This window comes from Saccopteryx bilineata, chromosome 6 (assembly GCF_036850765.1).
Source record: "Saccopteryx bilineata isolate mSacBil1 chromosome 6, mSacBil1_pri_phased_curated, whole genome shotgun sequence".
Lineage (NCBI taxonomy): Eukaryota > Metazoa > Chordata > Mammalia > Chiroptera > Emballonuridae > Saccopteryx > Saccopteryx bilineata.
Genome location: NC_089495.1, coordinates 121,417,668 through 121,440,124, shown reverse-complemented (window position 1 = coordinate 121,440,124; position 22,457 = coordinate 121,417,668). Strand labels below are relative to the sequence as shown.

At 49.7% G+C, this 22,457-nt stretch overlaps 1 protein-coding gene across 19 annotated transcripts in view; it reads left to right on the top strand.

Moving 5' to 3' along the window:
• MICAL3 (microtubule associated monooxygenase, calponin and LIM domain containing 3) overlaps positions 1-22,142 on the top strand; it is a 226,614-nt gene extending 204,472 nt beyond the window's left edge. For 13 of the 19 annotated variants that reach the window (XM_066234478.1, XM_066234477.1, XM_066234471.1 and 10 more), the window contains 4 exons: positions 2,343-2,408; positions 4,694-4,793; positions 4,945-5,018; positions 5,113-7,186. In XM_066234478.1, coding sequence (XP_066090575.1) covers positions 2,343-2,408; positions 4,694-4,793; positions 4,945-5,018; positions 5,113-5,297 — 425 coding nt within the window. In that variant the 3' untranslated portion in view covers positions 5,298-7,186. Of the gene's footprint in view, positions 1-2,342; positions 2,409-4,693; positions 4,794-4,944; positions 5,019-5,112; positions 7,187-21,043 lie in introns of those variants that run through there. The other 6 variants (XM_066234480.1, XM_066234479.1, XM_066234473.1 and 3 more) reach the window with 3 other exon arrangements.
• The last annotated feature ends 315 nt before the right edge of the window (positions 22,143-22,457 follow it).

Genomic DNA, 22,457 nt, shown 5'->3' with positions numbered 1-22,457 from the left:
CACAAAGGTGGGTTGAAAGTTGACAGATATGGTGGCTGTGGCAAAGAGACAGAACCGTAGCATTTTTTTCAAAAGTTTTCACTTCTATTTGCCATAAGCTTGATGATGTCTTTGCCCTCAGAACTAGTGGACCAAACCCTCTCTTTCTCACATCTCCCAATCAGGCAGACAGTCTCAGAACCTGGACCTCTGGGCTCCCCTGCGCACGCTCGCTTCGGGTCCGGGTCTGAGCACAGCTCCCTTTACTTGGCTGATGTTTCCAGTCAGTTTTTCCTCTTCAGTGTCTTCTTTATAAAGCAATATTTATTGGGTGCTTTCTGATTATTAAAATAGCAGGCATGATGGGCGGTTCAGAGCGCGCAGGAAGTGAGGAGGAGAGAATCATCGCCATGCAGAGTTGGCTCACCCGGTGCCTGAAGACGTGCCTTCTGGCCATTCGCTTCCCACCTCTGCCTCTTGTTATGGGAAAGCTTTCCTTTTTCACACACTGGCTTCACCTGATGCCCCCCCCCCCCCCCCGTTCTAATTCCATTTCCCGATTTCTGCTCTGAATACGCTGTAGCTGCAGACTGTCTTCTTACTGGAAAGGGTGTACAAGGATGTGGTCTCTGTGGAGGAAGCTGAAAGCTGTGTGTTGTGATAGCCAACAAGCAGAACCACGTGTTCAGATATGCACACAGGCACAGACGCCCCGTTTTGGAGGTGTGTCAGGCAGTGTGCCATGTCCTCCCGGATGGGTGTGGACACTGTCCCTCCCACACCACAGCCCGTCCGGGGTGACAGTGCTCAGGGAGTGACCGGGTGCCCCCTGGCGTTGTGCTTCACGGGACCTGGGCAGGATTCTGAGCACCAGCACAGGCTCTACACCTGTGTGACAGGGAAGGTTGGATGTAGACCAGCTGTAGAGCAGTGTGTTTTTCAGTAAAGGGACCTACTCCCTGACCCCAGCGTGTCAGCCACGGTCCTGTGCTGAGCACCCTGGTGTCACCAGCACTTCACACACACACACACACAACCCTGGCTCTAGTTTTGGAGTCTCAGCAGGAGCTGATCCCTGCCCATCACTGCCCTGTGGGAATCCCTGGGCACAGAAGACAGGAAGTGCACCTGGACTGGCACAGCTGCAGAGCGGAGGCCCCTCAACCAGGAACTTGTCCGTTTGGCCCTTCTGGTGACTAAAACAGTTACTTCTGGCACTCTGTTCTCACACACCGCAGAGTCCCTGAGGCATTTCTACTGCGGGGGGGGGGGGGGGGGTGTTCCTTGTCCCCAGTGTGCCCTGTGGTTCTGTGATGGTCCCTGTTGTGCTCCCTCTTCCATGAGCCACCATCAGGCCTCTGTCTGCACACTGTCTTCTCGCAGTCGCCTGCCCACGACCGCAACCAGCAGTGTTGCTGTGGGTCTTTAGCATGTCCTGTCAGCTCACCCTTTTTGGTCTTCCAGTCCGTCCGAAGTGTGACAGCCTTCCTCCAGCTGTGGCATTAGATCTCTCTGTGCAAGTGGAAGGGAGAAGAAAGGGGTGGCTGGCTCTCCTGGTATGGGGGGGACAGTGAGGCGGTCTGGTGAAAGCTGCCTCTTTATGGACGCGTTCCCCCAACACACCCCGCTGAGTTTAAGCATGACGTGTGTCAGAGCGCAGGAAGCATCACAGGTTGGGTGCTGCCCCCAGAGACTCCACTGCTTTCGGTGGGCACAGCTACTCAGTGGCTGCAAGCCCTCGGGCCCCCTAGACGTCCCAGCTCCATTCTGCCTGGAGCACGTGTCATGAACATGGACACAGGTTTAGTTGATTTCCCGAGGTTATCACCTGCAAACCTAGAAGCAGTTTTGGCCACGTCTGTAACACAGTCTGGTCCGCAGAGGTAGGCAAACCTATCCAGGGGCTTTGGGCGTTTTTGAGGAGGGAACCCAACACCCAAAACCCAAAAGGCCACTGTGTGGTAATATCCAGTGTCACCGCCCTCCCAGTGGGGACTGAGGGAAAAGGAGCAGCCCTTGCCCGTGAGCCCCCACCCTGGGGACTGGAACATGTGCATGTGCCCCCCCCCTTTTAAGCGACACGCCCACATCAGGGACTACCACCCATGCCTGGGTCTGCTCTTACCTGTTTCCATGCTGAAAAAAGGACTTAATTCATTTGTAGACTTTGTTTCTCTTGTTTCTACTTCTCCATTTTTTTTCTTTTCCTCCTGTTGTTCCTTTCTCACTTTTATGCTTTTTGTCCTTTGCTTGTTTTTTATTTCACTGTCTCCCTGGCCCTCTCCACTTCCAAACTCCTCCTCCTCTTCCTTTTTGTCTTTTTCTGTCTCTTCCTCCATTTCCTTGTTTGGTCCTTTTTGAAGTTGAGCCCAGTGGCGGGACTCCACGGCGTAGACCTCTCTCCTTCTGCCCTTGCTGTGTCCAGGAAGGTAAAGTAACTCCCCACTTCACCCCACTGCCCCTCAGGCCATAGCAACCGCTAGTTACAGAGGGACCCACACCCTGCTGTCTCTCTCTCTGACACTTGATGGCCCTCTTACAAAACGTCATGAGTATGTGGCAGTTTCTTACAAGGTACAGTATCCCTTTGACTGTCTCAGGGGAGGACTGGGAGAGGAGTGAAGCCAGAGGGCCTCCAGGGCGCCTCCAGGCTGCCACAGAGAGTCCCGGGATATTGCACCACGTTAGTGGTTGGGCCTTTCAGTCTCACGTCCAGCAGATAAGAGGGGCCAGGTTCACAGGTGAGGAGCCTCCCGCCTGTGTGGCAATGCTTTGTGTTGGTGGAGTCGAGGAATACTGTCCTTACAAAGACTGGTCTATACAAATGCCCCCGAGTTCTTTTCCCAAACAACCACTAGAAGCAAACTTCTCTGTCTTGCTGAGTGTGTGTGTATGTGTGTGTGTGTGTGTGTGTTTTAAGTTTGTCTGATACAATTGTCATTGAAAAGGCATGTGGGAAGGGAAGGGGGAGTGTGGTCATGACTAACCCTTGCTAACCTCTTCCTCTGCTCCCCATGGCTCACATCTTACTTTCACCCATCCCACCACATACTTTTCTGCTCATTGGCTGTGAACCGTCTCTACCGGAGCTCATGAGTGGTGTCCAGATGTCTCCTGTGGACTTTGGGGAGGCGGGAAGGAGGGAGAGCCTTCCCCGTGCAGCCACAGCCTGCACACGGGAAGCTTGCATGCCCAGGGCTCTGTCTCCAAGGCCACCTGGGCACACTGTGCAGAGACGCTCAGAAAGGAATGCAGGAACTGTGAGCCACACGCTGTTTTAACAGCCAGAGCACCAAGTCTGTTGGGTTGGGTGAGGAGAGCTTTGGCCCCAGGCACTCTGGCATGCACTCCACAGTAGCAGACAGCCAATCGGGAGGGAGCATCCAGCCTTCAGAGTAGGACTCAGGGACAGGGCTTCACCTGGGAGCACAGCTGTGTCCACTAACCCCTGCTCATATGAACATGATTCGTTTCTGCCTGTCCAGAGAGTGGGCCCACTGGAAGACTACCTGGCTTGGGCCTCGTGTGCATCAAGCAGTCAGCATTGCAGAAAGAGGTGTCTTTGAATTGTGGGTGAGGAAGTCAGGTGAGGAAGTCAGGTGTGAAGAATGTAGGAAAGAATGAGCCAGGAACTCAGCAAACGAGTCGTTCCCCTGAGGGTACACTCCATATGTTCCTAGGTCTAGTCTTTATTGGTATAAAATGTCCAACCAAGTGATGCATAGAACGGAAAGCACTTTGAGAGATTTCCAGTCTAACGCCTTTTCATCTGGGGCTGGTGGATAGCTTTCAGGAACCCCATGACACACTCTGAAGTTGTTAGATGGTACACATGCATTTTCTTTCTAGGAAGAGAGTCCTTTTGTGAGATTTGCAAAATGGTTCATAATTCAAAAATACTGAAGAACCACCAGCATAGCCTGGCACTTGCCCTCAGGCAGGACCACACTGTGGCTTCTTTGTGCTCCATGGAAAAGTATTATCCATCTCTGTGTAGTTTGATTCCTTGGAAAGGTCTTCCACCCATCCTCCTGCTGCAGTGAGGTCAGCCAACTCCTGGTGGGCCTGATCTCTGCAGCCTAGTGGTGTAGGGCAGCCTGAGGTAGCCAACAGGTGCCAGCCTGGACCACTGCTGGGTAAGATCAGAGCTGGCATACCACCTCATTTAGCCTCAAGGTCTGAGTGTGTCTCTGCCCTTGCTGAGCAACCTGATAGCCATGCAGATCCCATTGAAGAGAGTGTTTGTCAGGATGAAAGAAAAGGTGAGGCCCAAGGGGACAGTGTCCCGAAGGAGCTGAGTTAGTGTGGCTTAAAAGGAGGCCCATTCATATTTGCCTTGGTCATCAGGCTGCTTTCCTCAGGGCTGGCCCACTGCATAGCAGGTGCCTCATAAATGTCAGATGAGTGGCAGGCAGGAAGGAGGGCAGAGCACTGAAACCATAGCAGAGGAAAACCACTGAGCAGGAGAGGACCCCACAAGTGACTAGAGTACTGAGGGGTGAGGGCTGGGCCTGGGAAGGACAAACAAAGCACAGGCCCCCTTAGGCCCAGGGTGGGCATGGCACCCCTCCTGGGCTGCAGGCAAACTCTGGCCCTGGCTGGGGAGGGAGTGTTCCAGCAGCATCTGCTCTGCTCTCTGCACATTTGCCCTGTGTGATGGCTCCCGCTGGCCAGGTATGCCCATCTCTGTGCCTGACATGCCCTCTCTCTACAGGCATGGGCAAGAAAGATGACCCCAAGCTGATGCAGGAGTGGTTCCGGCTGGTGCAGGAGAAGAATGCCATGGTGCGCTATGAGTCGGAGCTGATGATCTTGTAAGTGGTCTTGGTGGGACCAGCTAGGGAGTGGGGCGGCAGACATGAACTCTATGCCTATGGCAGCAGGAGCGCAGCTCCTTCCTAACTCCGGGTGAGGCTACACAGACCTCAAGTCACTGTTGTCTGTCTCCCCACCCCACCTCCCCAGCGCCCGGGAGCTGGAGCTAGAGGACCGGCAGAGCCGGCTGCAGCAGGAGCTCCGGGAGCGGATGGCCGTGGAAGGTAAGAAGGGAGCAGGGGTGCTGCCCACAGAAAGGCTGGTGTGAGCCTGCTGCTTCTTGGCCCTGCAGACCTGACGCTGTCTGCCTCTGCCCAGATCACCTCAAGACGGAGGAGGAGCTGTTGGAGGAGAAGAAGATTCTGAATGAGATGCTGGAGGTGGTGGAGCAGAGAGATGCTCTTGTGGCCCTTCTGGAGGAGCAGCGGCTCCGGGAGAAGGAGGAAGACAAGGACCTGGAGGCCGTCATGCTGACCAAGGGCTTCAGCCTGCACTGGTCTTGAGCTCCTGCCGACTCTGCTGGCTGCTCTGTGGGACCCGCCGACCCCGGACGGGCTCTCCCAACCACCTGGATCTGAGACCTGAGGAGGTGGGAAGCCCAGGTGATGATTATCTGAAGCTACTCGGTCTCCTTGAAGAGACTCGCCCTGACTTCCCCTTCAGGGAGAGGAGCTCCTGGAGCCAGAGGTGGACGTGGGAGGAGAAAGGCCAGCACATTGTGACCAGTGCCCCTTCTCATGCAGGCATGTGTGAGAAGAGAAGGAAGCGGCCCCCCTCTGTCAGAACCACAGCCATCAGCATGCACCCCTCAGAGAGGAGGGGGCAACTGTCTTCTTCACGCTCCCTGAAGCCCACAAAGCAATGAAGGAGACACCCCAGAAGGCCACGTGTGAATTAAGACTGGGAGGGGCCAAGGCCAGTTGGAGATGCCTACCTGCACCGCCAGGAAGCCAAGGGGCCCAGCTTCTGAGTTCATTATTCCAGTGAGGAGCACCCAGGAGGGATCTGCTCCCAGCCTTACACCACACACTGGACTCCAAGTGGCCAAATGCCCCAGGCCTCTCTGACTGACTTGAGGCCTGTGCGTTGCTGCGTTTTCTTTTGATTCACAACCACTTTAACACTGGAAAATGCTGACGCTGGGAGACAGGCGAGGCTCTCCATGTCCAGCCCGCAGTGGGTGGACGGCGCTGTCACTGCTGAGTGCTTCAGTCAAGGCAGGGGTGACTTGCCCGGCATTTCCTGCATTTGCACATTAAATTGAAGCTGACAATCTGGTGAGACACTCAGCACTTCAGACTCTTTTTGTCAATTAACTTATTTTTTTTAATACTTGAAAAAAAAAAAGCAGTTTCCTCTTTATATCTTTACTAGAGACACTGATCACCTGGCACCCAGTATGGAAGTGAGAGGTGCCCTGTGCCAGCCTGATGGAACGCTTGTGACGTCATGTATTTATTAGCCTTCTCTATAGTGTTACTGACCCCAGCGGCCCTTGCGGAGGCCGTGCTCATAACTCTTCTGCCCCCTCCTGGAGGCTGTGTCTGGTCCCCCCTCCACCTCCTACCCCTTCTCCTGGCGCCAGACTTCATGTCTGCCCCCCGTCACGGACATATTTCCACACTGTCTGAGGCCGGACCAGCAGGCACAGACGCCACTTGCTGCCTGGGCAACCCTGGCTCTGCAGACCAGTTTTTCTCAGTTTCGGTCCCGGAGTTTTCCACCTCCCACAACATAGTCATTAAGGTTTGGGGGTGTGCCCTTGTCCAGGCCGGCAGAGGCAGGCCTGGTAAGACCCTGTAACTTCCCTCGGCCCAGCCTCACATCCCATCAGACAGGCACGCAGGTGGGGCCACAGGTATTGGGGTTTTGGCTGGTCTTTCCCAACAGTTAACAGCCCCAGCCCAGACCTCCTCAGTTCCCGGACCTTTGCAGAGAGACAAGGGCTAATAAGCACCATGTAACTGGTTCCTTGAGCCAAACTGCTGATTTCTCACAGCTCAGCCACCATCTGAGGAGACCTGGTGGGCACTGCCTGTCCATGCACAGAATTAGCACATGGTAAGGCCAGAGAGGAGTCCCGGCAGCGCCAGGCCAGTCTGGGAGAGTTGCCCGTGCAGAGGGGCCAGTGCAGCAGAACAGAGGCCAGGCAGCTCTTCACGGCCACCCACGGCAGGATTGATCAGGCGTCCGTGCTGACCTTGGAGCCTCCGTGGGAACCACACTGTGCCTCAACTTGAACATTCATTTTCACCACAAAGGAGCGAAGAACCTGTTCTAGTCTTTACTCTGTCCCAAAGCTGCCGACCCAGAAGGTGTGCTGCTTGAGGCCACCACAGCTCAAACTTCCCCTCCCTGTTTGCAGGTGAGGCAGGCAAGCCTCTGTTTTTATTCTCCTTTCTTAAAAGGGGGAGGGAGGGTGTTCCCAATTTCATCTTTAAACCCCAACCTTCCAATAAATTTGGATTTGGGAGAGGACGCTCTGCCTCTCCAAGGTCGCCATGCCTGGCCACACCCGAGGAAAGCTGCTCCCTTTCTCGTGGCTCCTGCTGACTCCAGAGCAAGGAAGCAGTTTACAAAGTGGCTGGAAGAGATGTGACCTAGTGACCCTCTCAGTGGCCTCAGGTATCAGGGTGTAAGCGGCTGCCTTCTGCACCCCTCTGGAGCGCGTGCTGCTTCCTTCAGTGACGAGAAAGGCACTGAAGAGTGCAGAGAGGCTTCCAAAGCCCACAGCCCTATAGCGTGTTCCCCAGCACTCCACCCAGCACACCTTTTTACAGCTCCTGTTTTATAACCACTAGTCTGCGGTTTATTTGGTACCCTGGTGATGTGCTCCATGTAATGCTTCCCACCTCTGGAAATGTGTGCAGCCTCGGGCAGGTTTTCCTCTGGAGAGGTCAGTCCCCTGGAAGACAGGGGAGCAGGCTGTGTATTTATTGGAAGTGCCCGAGGTCAGCTGAGCCCGAACATAAACAAGCACGGTGAGCAACCAGGCTCAGCAACAATCAGGGCAGCAGCAGGCACCAGCAGTGGGCTGGCCAACAGCAGTGGGAGGGTCTAGCCCTGCTCAGAGGATGCGTTTGGGCCTCAGCCCCAGGAGCCATTCTTCGGCAGCTTGTGACCAGCAACGATCAACTATTCTTTATCCTTGGAAGAGAGAACAAAGTTTTCAGTGCGGCAAGAAGTAAAGAAGGTTTAAAGGGAGACATTCCTAAGGTGGTAAAAACTGAGCTACCAAGGGGAATGGGCCATTTAATGCGCAATAAACGTTTTAAAAGAAATACAGAGTGTGTTTCTAAAGTCAGCGTCCTGGACTTGGCAGTAAGCTGAAGAGATTTCGCTGTCCACCACCTGCCTTTTTTTTTTTTAATTTACTCATTTTAAAGAAGAGAGACAGAGAGAGCGATAGAGAGAAAGAGAGAAGGGGGAGGAACAGGAAGCATAAATTCCCAAATGTGCCTTGACCAGGCAAGCCCAGGGTTTCAAACCAGTGACCTCAGCATTCCAAGTAGACTCTTTTTTTTTTTTTTTTTTTTTTTGTATTTTTCTGAAGTTGGAAATGGGGAGGCAGTCAGACAGACTCCCGCATGCGCCCGACCGGGATCCACCCCGCACGCCCCCCAGAGGCGATGCTCTGCCCACCTGGGGCGTTGCTCTGTTGCAACCAGAGCCATTCTAGCACCTGAGGCAGAACCCATAGAGCCATCCTCAGCCCCCAGGCCAACTTTGCTCCAATGAAGCCTTGGCTGCAGGAGGGGAAGAGAGAGACAGGAAGGAGAGGGGAAGGGGTGGAGAAGCAGATGGGCGCTTCTAATGTGTGCCCTGGCCGGGAATTGAACCCGGGACTTTTGCACACCAGGCCGATGCTCTACCTCTGAGCCAACCGGCCAGGGCCCCAGGTAGACTCTTAATCCATTGCGCAACCACAGGTCAGGCCCACCACCTGCCTTTTGCAACTTATTTTATGTCTGGTGTGTGTGTGGATGTGTACAAGATTGTTTAAAGAAGACTTTTTTTTTTTTTTTTTTTTTTTTTTTTAGTTTGTGGGGTCTATTTAGTTCCTGTTATCCTGGCTCAGCCACCATTATCACTTGAGGAGATATTTGAAGCACCCACTGTGCTAAGAAAATGCTCTTCAGCCTGACCAGGCGGTGGCGCAGTGGATGGAGCGTCAGACTGGGATGCGGAAGACCCAGGTTTGAGACCCCAAGGTCGCCAGCTTGAGTGCAGGCTCATCTGGTTTGAGCAAGGGCTTGCCAGCTTGAGCCCAAGGTCGCTGGCTCGAGCAAGGGGTTACTCGGTCTGCTGAAGGCCCATGGTCAGGGCACATGTAAGAAAGCAATCAATGAACAACTAAGGTGTTGCAACGCGCAATGAAAAATTAATGATTGATGCTTCTCATCTCTCCGTTCCTGTCTGTTCCTGTCTAACTCTCTCTCTGTCTCTGTAAAGAAAAACAAAAAAAAGAAAGAAAGGAAGAAAATGCTCTTCAGACCAAGCCTCCTTGCTTTTTCTTTTCTTTTTTTTTCTTTTTTTTTTTTTTTTTTTGATAAATTTTAATGGGGTTACATTGATAAATCCGGGTACATATGTTCAGAGAAAACAGCTCTAGGTTATTTTGACATTTGCTTATGCTGCATTCCCATCACCCAAAGTACAATTGTCTTCCATCACTTTCTAACTGGTTTTCTTTGTGCCCCTCCCCTCCCTCTCCTCCCCCCCACCCCATAACTCCCACACTCTTGTCCATGTCTCTGAGTCTCATTTTTATGTCCCACCTATGTATGGAATCATATAGTTCTTAGTTTTTTCTGATTTACTTCTTTCGCTCAGTATAATGTTATCAGAGTCCATCCATGTTGTTGTAAATGATCGATGTCATCATTTCTTATGGCTGAGTAGTGTTCCATAGTATATATGTACCAAAGCTTTTTAATCCACTCGTCCTCTAATGAACACTTGGGCTGTTTCCAGATTTTCGCTATTGTGAACAATGCTGCCATAAACATGGGGGTGCATTTCTTCTTTTCAAACAGTGCTATGGTATTCTTGGGGTATATACCTAACAGTGGGATAGCTGGGTTGAAAGGCAGTTCGATTTTTTTTTTTTTTTTTTTTGAGGAATCTCCATACTGTTTTCCACAGTGGCTGCACCAGTCTGCATTCCCACCAGCAGTGCAGGAGGGTTCCCTTTTCTCCACATCCTCGCCAGCACTTATTCTGTGTTGTTTTGTTGATGAGCGCCATTCTGACTGGTGTGAGGTGATATCTCATTGTGATTTTAATTTGCATTTCTCTAATGATTAGTGATGTTGAGCATTTTTTCATATGCCTATTGGCCATCTGTATGTCCCCTTTGGAGAAGTGTCTATTCATTTCTTTTGCCCATTTTTGGATTGGATTGTTTGTCTTCCTGGTATTAAGTTTTACAAGTTCTTTATAAATTTTGGTTATTAACCCCTTATCAGATGCATTGTCAAATATATTCTCCCATTGTGTAGTTTGTCTTTTTATTTTGTTCTTATTGTCTTTAGCTGTGCAGAAGCTTTTTAGTTTGATATAGTCCCATTTGTTTATCCTGTCTTTTATTTCACTTGCCTGTGGAGACAAATCGGCAAATATATTGCTGTGAGAAATGTCAGAAAGCTTACTGCCTATGTTTTCTTCTAAGATGCTTATGGTTTCACGGCTTACATTTAAGTCTTTTATACATTTTGAGTTGATTTTTGTGCATGGTGTAAGTTGGTGGTCTAGTTTCATTTTATTGCAGGTAGCTGTTCAGTTTTCCCAACACCATTTGTTGAAGAGGCTGTCTTTTCTCCAATGTATGCTCTTACCTCCTTTGTCAAATATCGGTTGTCCATAAAGGTGTGGGTTTATTTCTGGGTTCTCAGTTCTGTTCCATTGATCTATATGCCTGTTCTTATGCCAGTACCATGCTGTTTTGAGTACAATGGCCTTATAGTATAACTTGATATCCAGAAGTGTGCACCACTTTTTTCTTCCTTTTCAAGATTGCTGAGGCAATTCGTGTTCTCTTTTGGTTCCATATAAATTTTTGGAATATGTGTTCTATATCTTTGAAGTAAGTCATTGGTATTTTAATTGGTATTGCATTGAATTTATAAATTGCTTTGGGTAATATAGACATTTTAATGATGTTTATTCTTCCTAACCATGAGCACGGTATATGCTTCCACTTGTTTGTATCTTCCCTGATTTCTTTTATCAATGTTTTATAATTTTCCGAGTACAAGTCTTTAATCTCTCTGGTTAATTATTCCTAGGTACTTTATTTTTTTGGTTGCAATGGTAAAGGGGATTGGTTCCTTAATTTCTCTTTCTGACAGTTCATTGTTAGTGTATAAAAATGCCTCTGATTTCTGAGTATTAATTTTATATCCTGCCACCTTGCTGAATTCATTTATCAGGTCTAGTAGTTTTTTACTGAGACTTTAGGGTTTTCTATATACAATATCATATCATCTGCAAATAATGATAGTTTTACTTCTTCTTTTCCAATTTGGATGCCTTTTATTTCTTTTTCTTGTCTGATTGCTGTGGCTAGGACTTCCAGAACTATGTTGAATAAGAGTGGTGAAAGGGGGCACCCCTGCCTTGTTCCTGATCTTAAGGGTATTGTTTTTAATTTTTGTCCATTGAGTATGATGTTGGCTGTGGGTTTGTCATAGATGGCCTTTATCATGTTGAGGTATGTACCCTGTATTCCCACTTTGCTGAGTTTTGATCATGAATGGGTGCTGGATTTTATCAAATGCTTTTTCTGCATCTATTGAAATGATCATGTGGTTTTTCTCCTTACTTTTGTTTATGTGATGAATTACATTGATTGATTTACAAATATTATACCAGCCTTGCCTCCCAAGAATAAATCCCACTTGATCCTGGTGTATGATTTTTTCCATATATTGCTGGATCTGGTTTGCTAATATTTTGTTGAGGATTTTAGCATCTAAATTCATCAGGGATATTGGCCTATAGTTTTCTTTCTTTGTGTTATCTTTGCCTGGTTTTGGAATCAGAATTATGCTCACCTCATAAAAGGAGCTTGGAAGTCTTCCTTCCTCTTGAATTTTTTGAAATAGCTTGAGAAGTATAGGAGTTAGTTCTTCTTTGAATATTTGGTAAAATTCATTTGTGAAGCCATCAGGCCCAGGACTTTTCTTTTTTGGGACTTTTTTGATAACTGTTTCAATCTCATTTGTTGTAATTGGTCTGTTTAGGTTTTCTGATTCAGATTAATTTTTGGAAGATTATATGTTTTAAGGAATTTGTCCATTTCGTCTAGGTTGTCTAGTTTTTTGGCGTACAGTTCTTCATAGTATTTTTTTAATAATATTTTGTATTTCTGTTGTGTCAGCTGTTATTTCTCCACTCTCATTTCTAATTTTATTTATTTGAGTACTCTCTCTTTTTTTCTTGGTGAGTCTCATTAAAGGTTCCTCGATCTTGTTTACCTTTTCAAAGAACCCATTCCTGGTTTCATTGATCCTTTGTATTGTTTCTTTAGCCTCTATATCATTTATTTCTACTCTGATCTTTATTATTTCCTTCCTTCTACTAGCTCTGAGATTTACTTGCTGTTCTTTTTCTAGTTCTTTTAGTTGTAGGGTCAAGTTGTTTATTTGAGCTTTTTCTAGCTTCTTGAGGTATGCCTGTAATGCTATAAACTTTCCTCTCAGGATTGCTTTTGCTGTGTCCCATAAATTTTGAGTTGATGTATGCTCATTATCGTTCGTTTCTAGGAATTTTGTAATTTCTTTTTTGTTCTCATTGTTTACCCATTCATTATTTAATAATAACATGCTATTTAGTTTCCAAATGTTTGAGTATTTTTCAGTTTTTCTGTTGTGGTTGATTTCTAATTTCATGCCATTGTGATCAGAGAAAGTGCTCTATATGATTTCAATCTTCTTAAATTTGTTGAGACCGCTTTTGTGCCCTAACATGTGGTCTATTCTAGAGAATGTACCACGAGCACTTGTAAAGAATGTATATTCTGCTGCTTTAGGGTAAAAGGTTCTGAAGATATCTATTAAATCGAGTTGATCTAATATGTCCTTTAAGTCTGCTGTTTCTTTGTTGATTTTCTTTCTTGAGGATCTATCTAGTGATATTAGTGGGGTATTGAAATCCCCTACTATTATAGTATTGCTGTTGATCTCGCCCTTTAAATCCATTAAAGTCTGCTTTATATATTTAGGTGCTCCTATATTAGGTGAGTACATATTGATAATGGTTATATCTTCCTGTTGGATTGCTCCCTTTATCATTATGTAGTGACCTTCTTTATCTGTTACTATAGTCTTTGTTTTAAAGTCCATTTTGTCTGATATAAGTATTGCTACCCCAGCTTTTTTTTTTTTATTACCATTTGCATGAAATATTTCTTTTCCATCCTTTTATCTTCAGTCTATGTGCATCTTTTGTTTTAAGGTGTGTCTCTTGTAGACAGCATATGTATGGGTCCTGTTTCCTTTTTTTTTTTTTTTTTTTTTTTTTTTTTTTGCATTTTTCTGAAGCTGGAAACAGGGAGAGACAGTCAGACAGACTCCCATATGCTCCCGACCGGGATCCACCCAGCACGCCCACCAGGGGGCGACACTCTACCCATCCTGGGCGTAGCTATGTTGCAACCAGAGCTACTCTAGTGCCTGAGGCAGAGGCTACAGAGCCATCCCCAGCGCCGGGCCATCTTTGCTCCAGTGGAGCCTTGGCTGCGGGAGGGGAAGAGAGAGACAGAGAGAAAGGAGAGGGGGAGGGATGGAGAAGCAGATGGGTGCTTCTCCTGTGTGCCCTGGCCGGGAATCGAACCTGGGACTTCTGCACGCCAGGCCGATGCTCTACCACTGAGCCAACCGGCCAGGGCTCGGTCCTGTTTTCTTATCCATGCAGCTACCCTATGTCTTTTGATCGGATCATTTAATCCATTTACATTTAAGGTTATTATTGATATGTAATTGTTTATTGCCATTTTATTCTTTAAAAATGTATTCCTCTTTTGCAATATTCTTTTTCTCCTTTGATCTGTTAATAACAGGCCCCTTAACATTTCTTGCAGCCTTGGTTTGGTTGTAGTAAATTCCTTGAGGTTTTTTTGTCTGTAAAGCTTTTTATTTCTTCTTCAATTTTAAACGATAGCCTTGCTGGATAAAGTAGTCTTGGTTGTAGGCTTTTATTCTGCATTACTTTGAGTATTTCTTGCCATTCCCTTCTGGCCTCAAGTGTTTCTGTTGAGAAGTCAGAAGTCATCCTTATGGGGGCTCCTTTGTAGGTGACAGTCTTTTTTTCTCTAGCAGCTTTTAATATTTTCTCTTTATCACTTAGCTTTGGTATTTTTTTTTTAATTTTTTTTTTTTATATTTTATTGATTTTTAGGAGTGAGAGAGAGAGAAGGGGGAGGAGCAGGAAGCATCAACTCCCATATGTGCCTTGACCAGGCAAGCCCAAGGTTTCGAACCGGCAACCTCAGTGTTCCAGGTTGACGCTTTATCCCACTGCGCCACCACAGGTCAGGCAGCTTTGGTATTTTAATTATGATGTGTCTTGGTGTTGATTTCTTTGGGTTTCTCTTTAATGGAGTTCTCTGTGCTTCCTGAACATGTGACATGTTTTCCTGCCTTAATTGAGGGAAGTTTTCAGCTATGATATGCTGGAACAAAGTCTCTATCTCTTATTCTTTCTCTTCTTCTTCAGGAACCCCTATAATGTAGATGTTATTTTTCTTCATGTTGTCACTGAGCTCTCTTAGAGTTTTCTCAAACTTTTTGAGTCTCTTCTTTTTTCTGCTCTGCTTCCGTGCCTTTATGTATCATGTCCTCTAATTCACTGATTCGATTCTCAGCTTCATCCATCCTGCTTTTAATTCCTTCCATTGTGTTCTTCATGTCTGATATTGTATTTGTCATTTCTGACTGATTATTTTTTATTATTTCAATGTCCTTTTTTATATTTGCTATCTTTATTTAGGTATTTGTAATGACATCCATTGTTGTTCTAATATCTTTGAGCATCCTAACAATCGTTATTTTAAACTCTGCATCTGGTAATTTGGTTATATCTGATTCATTCAGGTCCTTTTCTGGGGATTTCTCTTGGTTTATTTGTGTTGCATTTCTCTGCCTTCTCATCTTTTCTGTGTAAAAGAAGGTCTTGGTCACTGGAGTCCACTGTGTGTAGCCTCTGTTCCCTAGGTATGGTCTGTCTGCAGATCCGCTACTCCCTCTGCTGTTGCTGCCTAGGGCATTTGGGTATGGGCGTAGCCGGTGCCAGCCCACTGGGGCTGTTGCTATGGTTTCCGCCTGTCCTTCACGGAGTGGCTGTGATCATGTGCTCAGGTATACAAGCCTTGGTGGCCTTGGCCTTCACCCTGCCCTCGTGGGTGGCATTATGCTTGGCCCTGAGGGCAGTGGTAGCACCTTTGCTCAGCTGTGGGTCTCTGCCTGTTTCCGGGCTTCCGCCTCGCCCTTGCAGGAGTAGCCCGCTTATGGGACGGCTGCAAACCTTGGCTCCACAGGCCAGGCGGGACTGCGTGCCCATGCTCAGTAGCCAGACTCTGTCTGTTCTGGGTTTTTGGCTCCACCCCCACGGTAGGAGCCGGCTCCCAAGTCAGGCCACAAACCTCGGTTCCGCAGGCAGGGCAAGGCTGTGCTCCTGCTCCCTTGCTCAAGGGCAGGTCTCCACCCCTTCTGGGGTTCCCGCCCTTCCCCCCACCCCCTGCAGGCTGGATTACAGGCGGCCCGCAGCTGGGTTTGACCGCTTTTGCACGCCCCCTCCTCCCCAGCCGGCAAGACTGAGCTCACACCTGGGCCCTGTGGTGGCCACCCGGCTTCTGCCCTTGCCGACAGAACCGTGCTTCCACGTCCCACCACCGCCGGCCCTCAGGCGAGGCCTCTGCCATGTGGATGGGGCGCTACAGCTCAGACCCTAAGACTCACTACTGTAGCTCCGAAAGCTCCCTCCTTCTAAGTGACTCTGCTCTGAGTGCCGCGGGGGAGCTTGTTTGGCTGCTCTCCTGCTTCCCTTTGCTGGTATTGCTGCTTCCGGGGGAAATATTCACTTCAGATTTGGGGAGTGACTCATCCCAGGGGTTAGGGTGGCTGTCTCCCAAAATGTTTCTCCCTGTGCCTCCTAGATTACACTCTCTTCCTGCTACTCCGGTCCTCTCCTCTCTCCCTGACCCCCGGAGCCCCGGGTGAGTGGTTGTGAGAGAGGTGTTCTGCGCAGTCCCTTTAGGAAGAATTCTGGGTCTGAGAAATCAGTCTCTTTCTCACAAACAGTATCCTGTCTTGTTTCCAGCTAACTACTGTCCATACACCTCTGCTAGGCTCTGGGGCTGCAGGCTGGGGCTTTGTTCCTGGGACCCAGGACCCTCCCCTCTCTGCTAAACTCACTTCCCGCCACGTGAGTCTCTCCCGGCTGCCGTGCGCCCCGGGGGAGCTGGGCAGCCCTCTCCGCGTTTCTGCTTTTCCTATCAGTCTCGGTGTGGCTTCTTCAGTGTTCCTTGGTTGAAGAGTCCTCTTAGTTTAGTCCAAAGTTGGTTTTTCCAGATGATAGTTCTTAAAATTAGTTTTTAATCCACTTTGGTTCTAGGAGGTGGGAGTTCGTACATCCGCCTACTCCATCGCCATCTTGTCTTCTCCTCCGTGCTTTTTCTTGAAAAGAAGAGTGTCCTTGAGATTCTCCAAGTTAAAGTGAGGGGCAGGATACCTGGGAGCCAGTGTCCTGGGGTCCGCAGCCTCCAGGCCTGGTCACCCAGGTATGTGAATGTCCCTGAGCACTTAGGCACAGGGTCTTGGGGACAGCTGACATCCTGAGAGACTGAAGGGACTAATCCTGACAAACTCTCCTTTCTCCACAGAAGCCTCTGGGGCTCGCCTACCTGATGAGGTACAGTCTGGCTCTCTTGCCTTCCCTGGTTAGGAGCATTGACTTTATCATCACCCCCACATCTAACCCCAAGGGCACGATGCTTCCCTTGGGAACAGGAACGAGCTAGGAAAAAGATGGCAATAGATGGTGGCAGTGAACCTTGCCCAAACTGGAGGTCACTGCCTTGGAAGCTGGTTCTCAGAGCCTTCTCTGGCTCTGTGGCCAGCTGTTCGAGGAAGAAGCCCTCACTGACCAAGTGCAGACCTCTTAGATGGAAACAGTAGAGCTGGCCTGAGTGACTCTACTGTGGCCCCATGTAACAAAAAGGGAAGTGGCTGACCTGTGGTGGCGCAGTGAATAAAGACTCAACCTGGAATGCTGAGGTCGCCAGTTCGAAACCCTGGGCTTGCCCGGTACGAGAAGCAAGTACTACGATTTGATGCTTCGCACCTCTCCCTCCCTGCCTCCCCCTGACCCCCGGCTTTCTTCTCTAAAAAAAATTTAAGGCCCTGGCCGGTTGGCTCAGTGGTAGAGCATCGGCCTGGCGTGCAGGAGTCCCGGGTTTGATTCCTGGCCAGGGCACACAGGAGAAGCGCCCATCTGCTTCTCCACCACTCCCCCTCTCCTTCCTCTCTGTCTCTCTCTTCCCCTCCTGCAGCCGAGGCTCCATTGGAGCAAAGTTGGCCTGGGTGCTGGGGATGGCTCTGTGGCCTCTGCCTCAGGCGCTAGAATGGCTCTGGTTGTGGCAGAGCGATGCCCCAAGATGGGCAGAGCATCGCCCCCTGGTGGGCATGCCGGGTGGATCCTGGTCGGGCACATGCGGGAGTCTGTCTGACTGCCTCCCCGTTTCCAGCTTCGGAAAAATACAAAAAAAAAAAAAAAAGTCAAGAAGGGAAGGTGTCCAGGGTGAGTGCCCACTGAGAAAGAGGAATTTGGGTCACCTGTGCTGGTCCCAGTCACCTTTGTTCCTCAGGGGCTCCCTTTGATTGGCACTGGTAGCAGACAGAGTTGGGCTGTTGGTAGCAACCGTGGTGGCAAAAAATGGTTCAGCCGGGAAAGCAGGCTGCAGGGCCCCAGGGAGGCCTTCGGGACTGCTGCCTCCTTTCCAAGAAACCATCGCATCTGATAGCTTTGAAATCCTTCCTGCACCCTGAATCCTCATGGTCAGTCTTCGATGTCAGAGTGAAAAGGCTAACAGGAGAGAAAGTACTATTTTGTTTCCTTCTCTTTATGAGCTGCCTCAACTGCCACTTTAGGAGGCCATCCCTCTGTACTGCTCACAGTCCCTCCCCCCGTCATGCTATAGTGAGGAGGGTAAGAAACCATCCGCCTGATTTGTGTCCCACCAGAACACCAACCCGGGGCCGCATCTTGTCACACAGAACCAAGGAGTCTATTAGAGCAGGCACTGGGGGTCACAGAGGCCCCCAGTGCTGCTCCCAAACAGCCATTTGCTGCTGGACTTGACCCCTTGTGTCCCCTGCCCTGAGGGCTTACACGGCAAAGCTAGAGTCCCAGCCGCTGTGGGAGGCCGCGTGTGCTCTGCCTGAGAAGCCACTGTTGCCAGGACAGATGTGGAAGGGCAGACGGCGTCCTGTGACACCCACACACACATACACCTTTCACACCCGACAGCCTTTCTAAACCAGAGTGGACTTCTAAAGTAGGCTGGGTTTCAACCTTTGGCCCTGGGTGGGGTCAGCTGTGCTGATGGCCCAGGCCACAGAGCTAGGCAGGATGCAGGATACAGGTGACGGTCTTCCTGCCACCTGTCAGCCTGGGTCTGAAAGGCTACCTTCGTGTTGACCAGTCTGGGGAAGGCAAATGGCAGCGCTTCCCCCAGACCCAGAAGGAGGGCCTTCAGAGTGCCGTGTGGGTGGACAGCTCCCATGAAATGAGGGCCAGAGCTGGTGTCTGCACACGTGAGAGGGCAGTAGGGGCGTGAGACATGGAACTTGTCTCTGACTCCTCCCGACTTTAGTAGCCTTAGGCACATTACTTAAGTGGTCAGTGCTTCCCTCCCTCTGTCTGGGAAGTTCCCGGGAGCTGGGCACCAACCTGTAGGATCTGGGGAGACCAACCACCAAAGGAGAGTAGGCCACTGTTTCTCTTCCTTGTGGGAGGGGATCGTTTCCGCCTCAGCAAATTCCCCCCACCCTCAGAGGTGCCGGGATGTGCCCTTCACCGAGGGCTGCAGGAAGCCTTCCCACCGCGACGCCTAGCACCAGAGCCACCAGCCCACCCAGGCCAGGGACAAGCCCCCCAAATCCAGCAGGGCGTGTTCCTGGGGGCTCAGAGAGCAGCATTTCCTCTGCCCCTCCTCTCCCACTTGCCACCTCTGTGGGTCCATTTGGGTTGGAAGGGGGCCGCTGCTGGGCAGGAGGCATTCTCCCTCCTCTCTTTCCCTCCACATCATGCAGGCAGACCTGGGAGGTGCTGCAGGCTTGGGCCCCAACCCTGTAATAAAGCTGGTGTCACAATAAAACAAGTTGCCGTCCTTCTGCTGGTCTTGCTCTCCATTTGTGGAAAACACTACTCCTATGAGGCACAGAGTGACACGCAGTAAAACAGGGTGTGCATGTATTTATCTTGATGGAAAAGGCGGAAACATCATCTTCTTTCCTGAGGTTTTTGCCTGGGCGAAAGGGCGGAGGGCAGCCCTTCTCCCTGCAGGTCCACTTGCTGTAAGCACTGAGCTGCATGCCTCTGGTGTGCCCTGCTAGGAGCACAAGTACACGCACCCAGGCCGCAGCTAGCAGACGCCATCCACCGGCAGGCACGTGCCCATCAGAGCCCTCTGCCTGGGTGATGGAAGAGCAGGCCTGTGGGCCCCTTGAAGCTGGGAGCCTGTCGGCAGCTGGCCCGGTTGGACCTTCTGCTCCTGTCAGGCTCAGGAGGCGGAGGCTGGTGAAGAACCTCACACTTAACACAGGGAACAGCAGAACCATATCCGGCCCCAGGCCCCTTCACCCCAAGCCCCATGCTTTCCTCCTCCCTGGAGAGCCGTGCTCTGGGGACCCAGAGGGAGAACTAAAAGACACAGTCACTCTCCGGGACAGGGGAGGACAGTGAGCGCTGGGAGAGCTGCCTGCCTTGCCCAGCAGGATGCTGGCAGGCCTCCGTCCAGCTGAGGTGGGGACTGTGCCCCAGACCAGCAACTGGGAGCACCCACTCAGGCATTAGACAGACAGCTGTGCCTGGGTCTTCAGGGACTGACCATGACTTTGAGAGCTGAGTGGCGAGTTCAGCCAGGGAAGGGGGCCAGTATTGCTGTGTGGTACTAGAGCTGGTCTTCACCACCCAGTGGTCAGGGTCGGCACCACTCCTCCCAGCAACCCTACAGGGGTGTGCTTGGCTTCGTGGGATTTGGGTAAGTCCACAGTTTCAAACACTTCCCATTCTTCTTTTCCTCCAAGCCAACAGGGTGATCTCCTGACCCCCTGTCCTTTGTCTGTATACCCCTCTAAAGATGATCCCAAGTCCTACCAGCGGCTCTCAACCTGTGGGTCGCGGCCCCAGCGGGGGTCGAACGACCAAAACACAGGGGTCGCCTAAAGCCATCGGAAATACATATTTTTATTTAAAAATGTATAATAAATATGTATTTTCCTTTATTTAAAAATGTGTTGTATAATAAATATGTATTTTCCTTTATTTAAAAATGTGTTGTGCCTGACCAGGCGGTGGCGCAGTGGATAGAGCGTCGGACTGGGATGCGGAAGTACCCAGGTTCGAGACTCCGAGGTCGCGCGCGGGCTCATCTGGCTTGAGCAAAGAGCTCGCCAGCTTGGACCCAAGGTCGCTGGCTCCAGCAAGGGGTTACTCGGTCTGCTGAAGGCCCACGGTCAAGGCACATGTGAGAAAGCAATCAATGAACAACTAAGAAGTCGCAACGCGCAACGAGAAACTGATGATTGATGCTTCTCATCTCTCTCTGTTCCTGTCTGTCTGTCCCTGTCTATCTCTGCCTCTGTAAAAAAAAAAAAAAAAAAAAAAAAAAAAAAATGTGTTGTATAATAAATATGTATTTTCTGATGGCTTTAGGCGACCCCTGTGTTTTGGTCATTTGACCCCCGCCGGGGTCGCGACCCACAGGTTGAGAACCGCTGTCTTAGACCCTTCTCTCCTGCCTCCACCCAAGAGAACATCTTTATTGGAGGCCATTGGCCACGTGCAGTAAGGACTGGACCAGGAATCTGCTCTGGCATCTGGCCCCAGTGGGCCACCACTTGGTGGGCTGACTGCTGACATGGGAAACAACACCCACACTATCTGCCCTACGAGATGGTTGTGGGGCCGCGGGGAGGTCAGAGATGCCGTGTGCTCTGAGTCTGGGGGCACTGTGCCTGTCCTGCAGCTGCTGGCTCACATGCTGGTCACCGTGCCATACATGGCTGTTCTCCCCGCAAGCCTGAACTTGGACCCTGACCACAGCAGTTGTGCCAATGTCCCAGGAGGCGCAGGAGTGGCCCTCACCCCAGAGCTTGTGACAGGAAACAGCTGCAGCTGCTCCAGGCCGGCTGGCTTCCAGGAAATGCGTGATGACACCTGAAGTTCGGTGCAGCATTTTGTGGATAAGAGAGAAACCCACTAGGTTGGTTGGACTTGGGGAAATACGGAGTAAGACAGGAGAGCCAGGAACCACATGTGATGTGAGGCAGGCATCTCCCGGTCTTCATGTCAAACCCAGACATTCGCTCTTCACCCACCACAAGGCCGGCTCTGGTGTGTGTGGCTACAGCAATAAGAATCGTGGTTCCCTCTCAGGGAGCAACCAGCCCCACAGGCAGCCCTCACCTGGGCATCCAAGCACACCTTGTCTCAACATCCCCTTCTAACTGTTCCTCATGTAAAAGCCAGTCCTGCCAGGCCCCGGCCCCACCCTTACCTTGGCGTGGCTCAGCCATCTTTAAAGAGCCCACTTCCCGAAGGGCAGGCAGGGATGAGGCAGAGGGATGTTCCTAGGGCTTTCTAGCCCTCGTCCCTTGGGACCCTACCTCTCAGGAGGAGTCACCCTTTTGATTCCCTGGATGGAGCCTCACCAGCAACTGTTGGCTGTGGGCCCTGCTAGAAATGTGGGGGGAGGGAGGGAGGTTACCTAACGCAGTGGTTCTCAAACTTTTTGAATTCAGGGCACATTTAAAATCCTACAAATAGGATTTTTTTTACCTGTGGTGGCGCAGTGGGATAAAGCGTCTACCTGGAACACTGAAGTGGCTGGTTCGAAACCCTGGGCTTGCCTGGTCAAGGCACATATGGGAGTTGATGCTTCCTGCTCCTCCCCCTTCTCTCTCTCTCTCCTCTTTGAAAATTGAATAAAGTCTTTAAAAAAAAAATCCTACAAATAATTGTAGGCGCACTATATACAAATTTCTAAGAAATGTGTTATAATGATTAATTCAAATATTAAAGAAAAAAATATGAAGTCCAAACGTGCTTTTATGGTAATTAAACAAAATAAATACTACAAAATTAAATTTATTCTGACATTAAAAAATACTTTTATGTTACAGTTTTTGAGTAATGCTTTTTAGACTTCATAAAAAAGAGGGGTTAAAAAATTTAAAAATGACAAAAAAGTTATCTTTTTATATATATAGATACATTCTTAGTAAGATTTAGTAAATTCGGCAGGTCCCGGTGCAAATGTGTTTTTTCATTCTTGTGTTTATGAGAAACATGAGCCTGATGTGTCCTAGCGATTTCTTCAATGTTTGGGCATATATTTGAAAGGCAAACTCTCATTTCCTCGTCAATACATTGAAGAATTT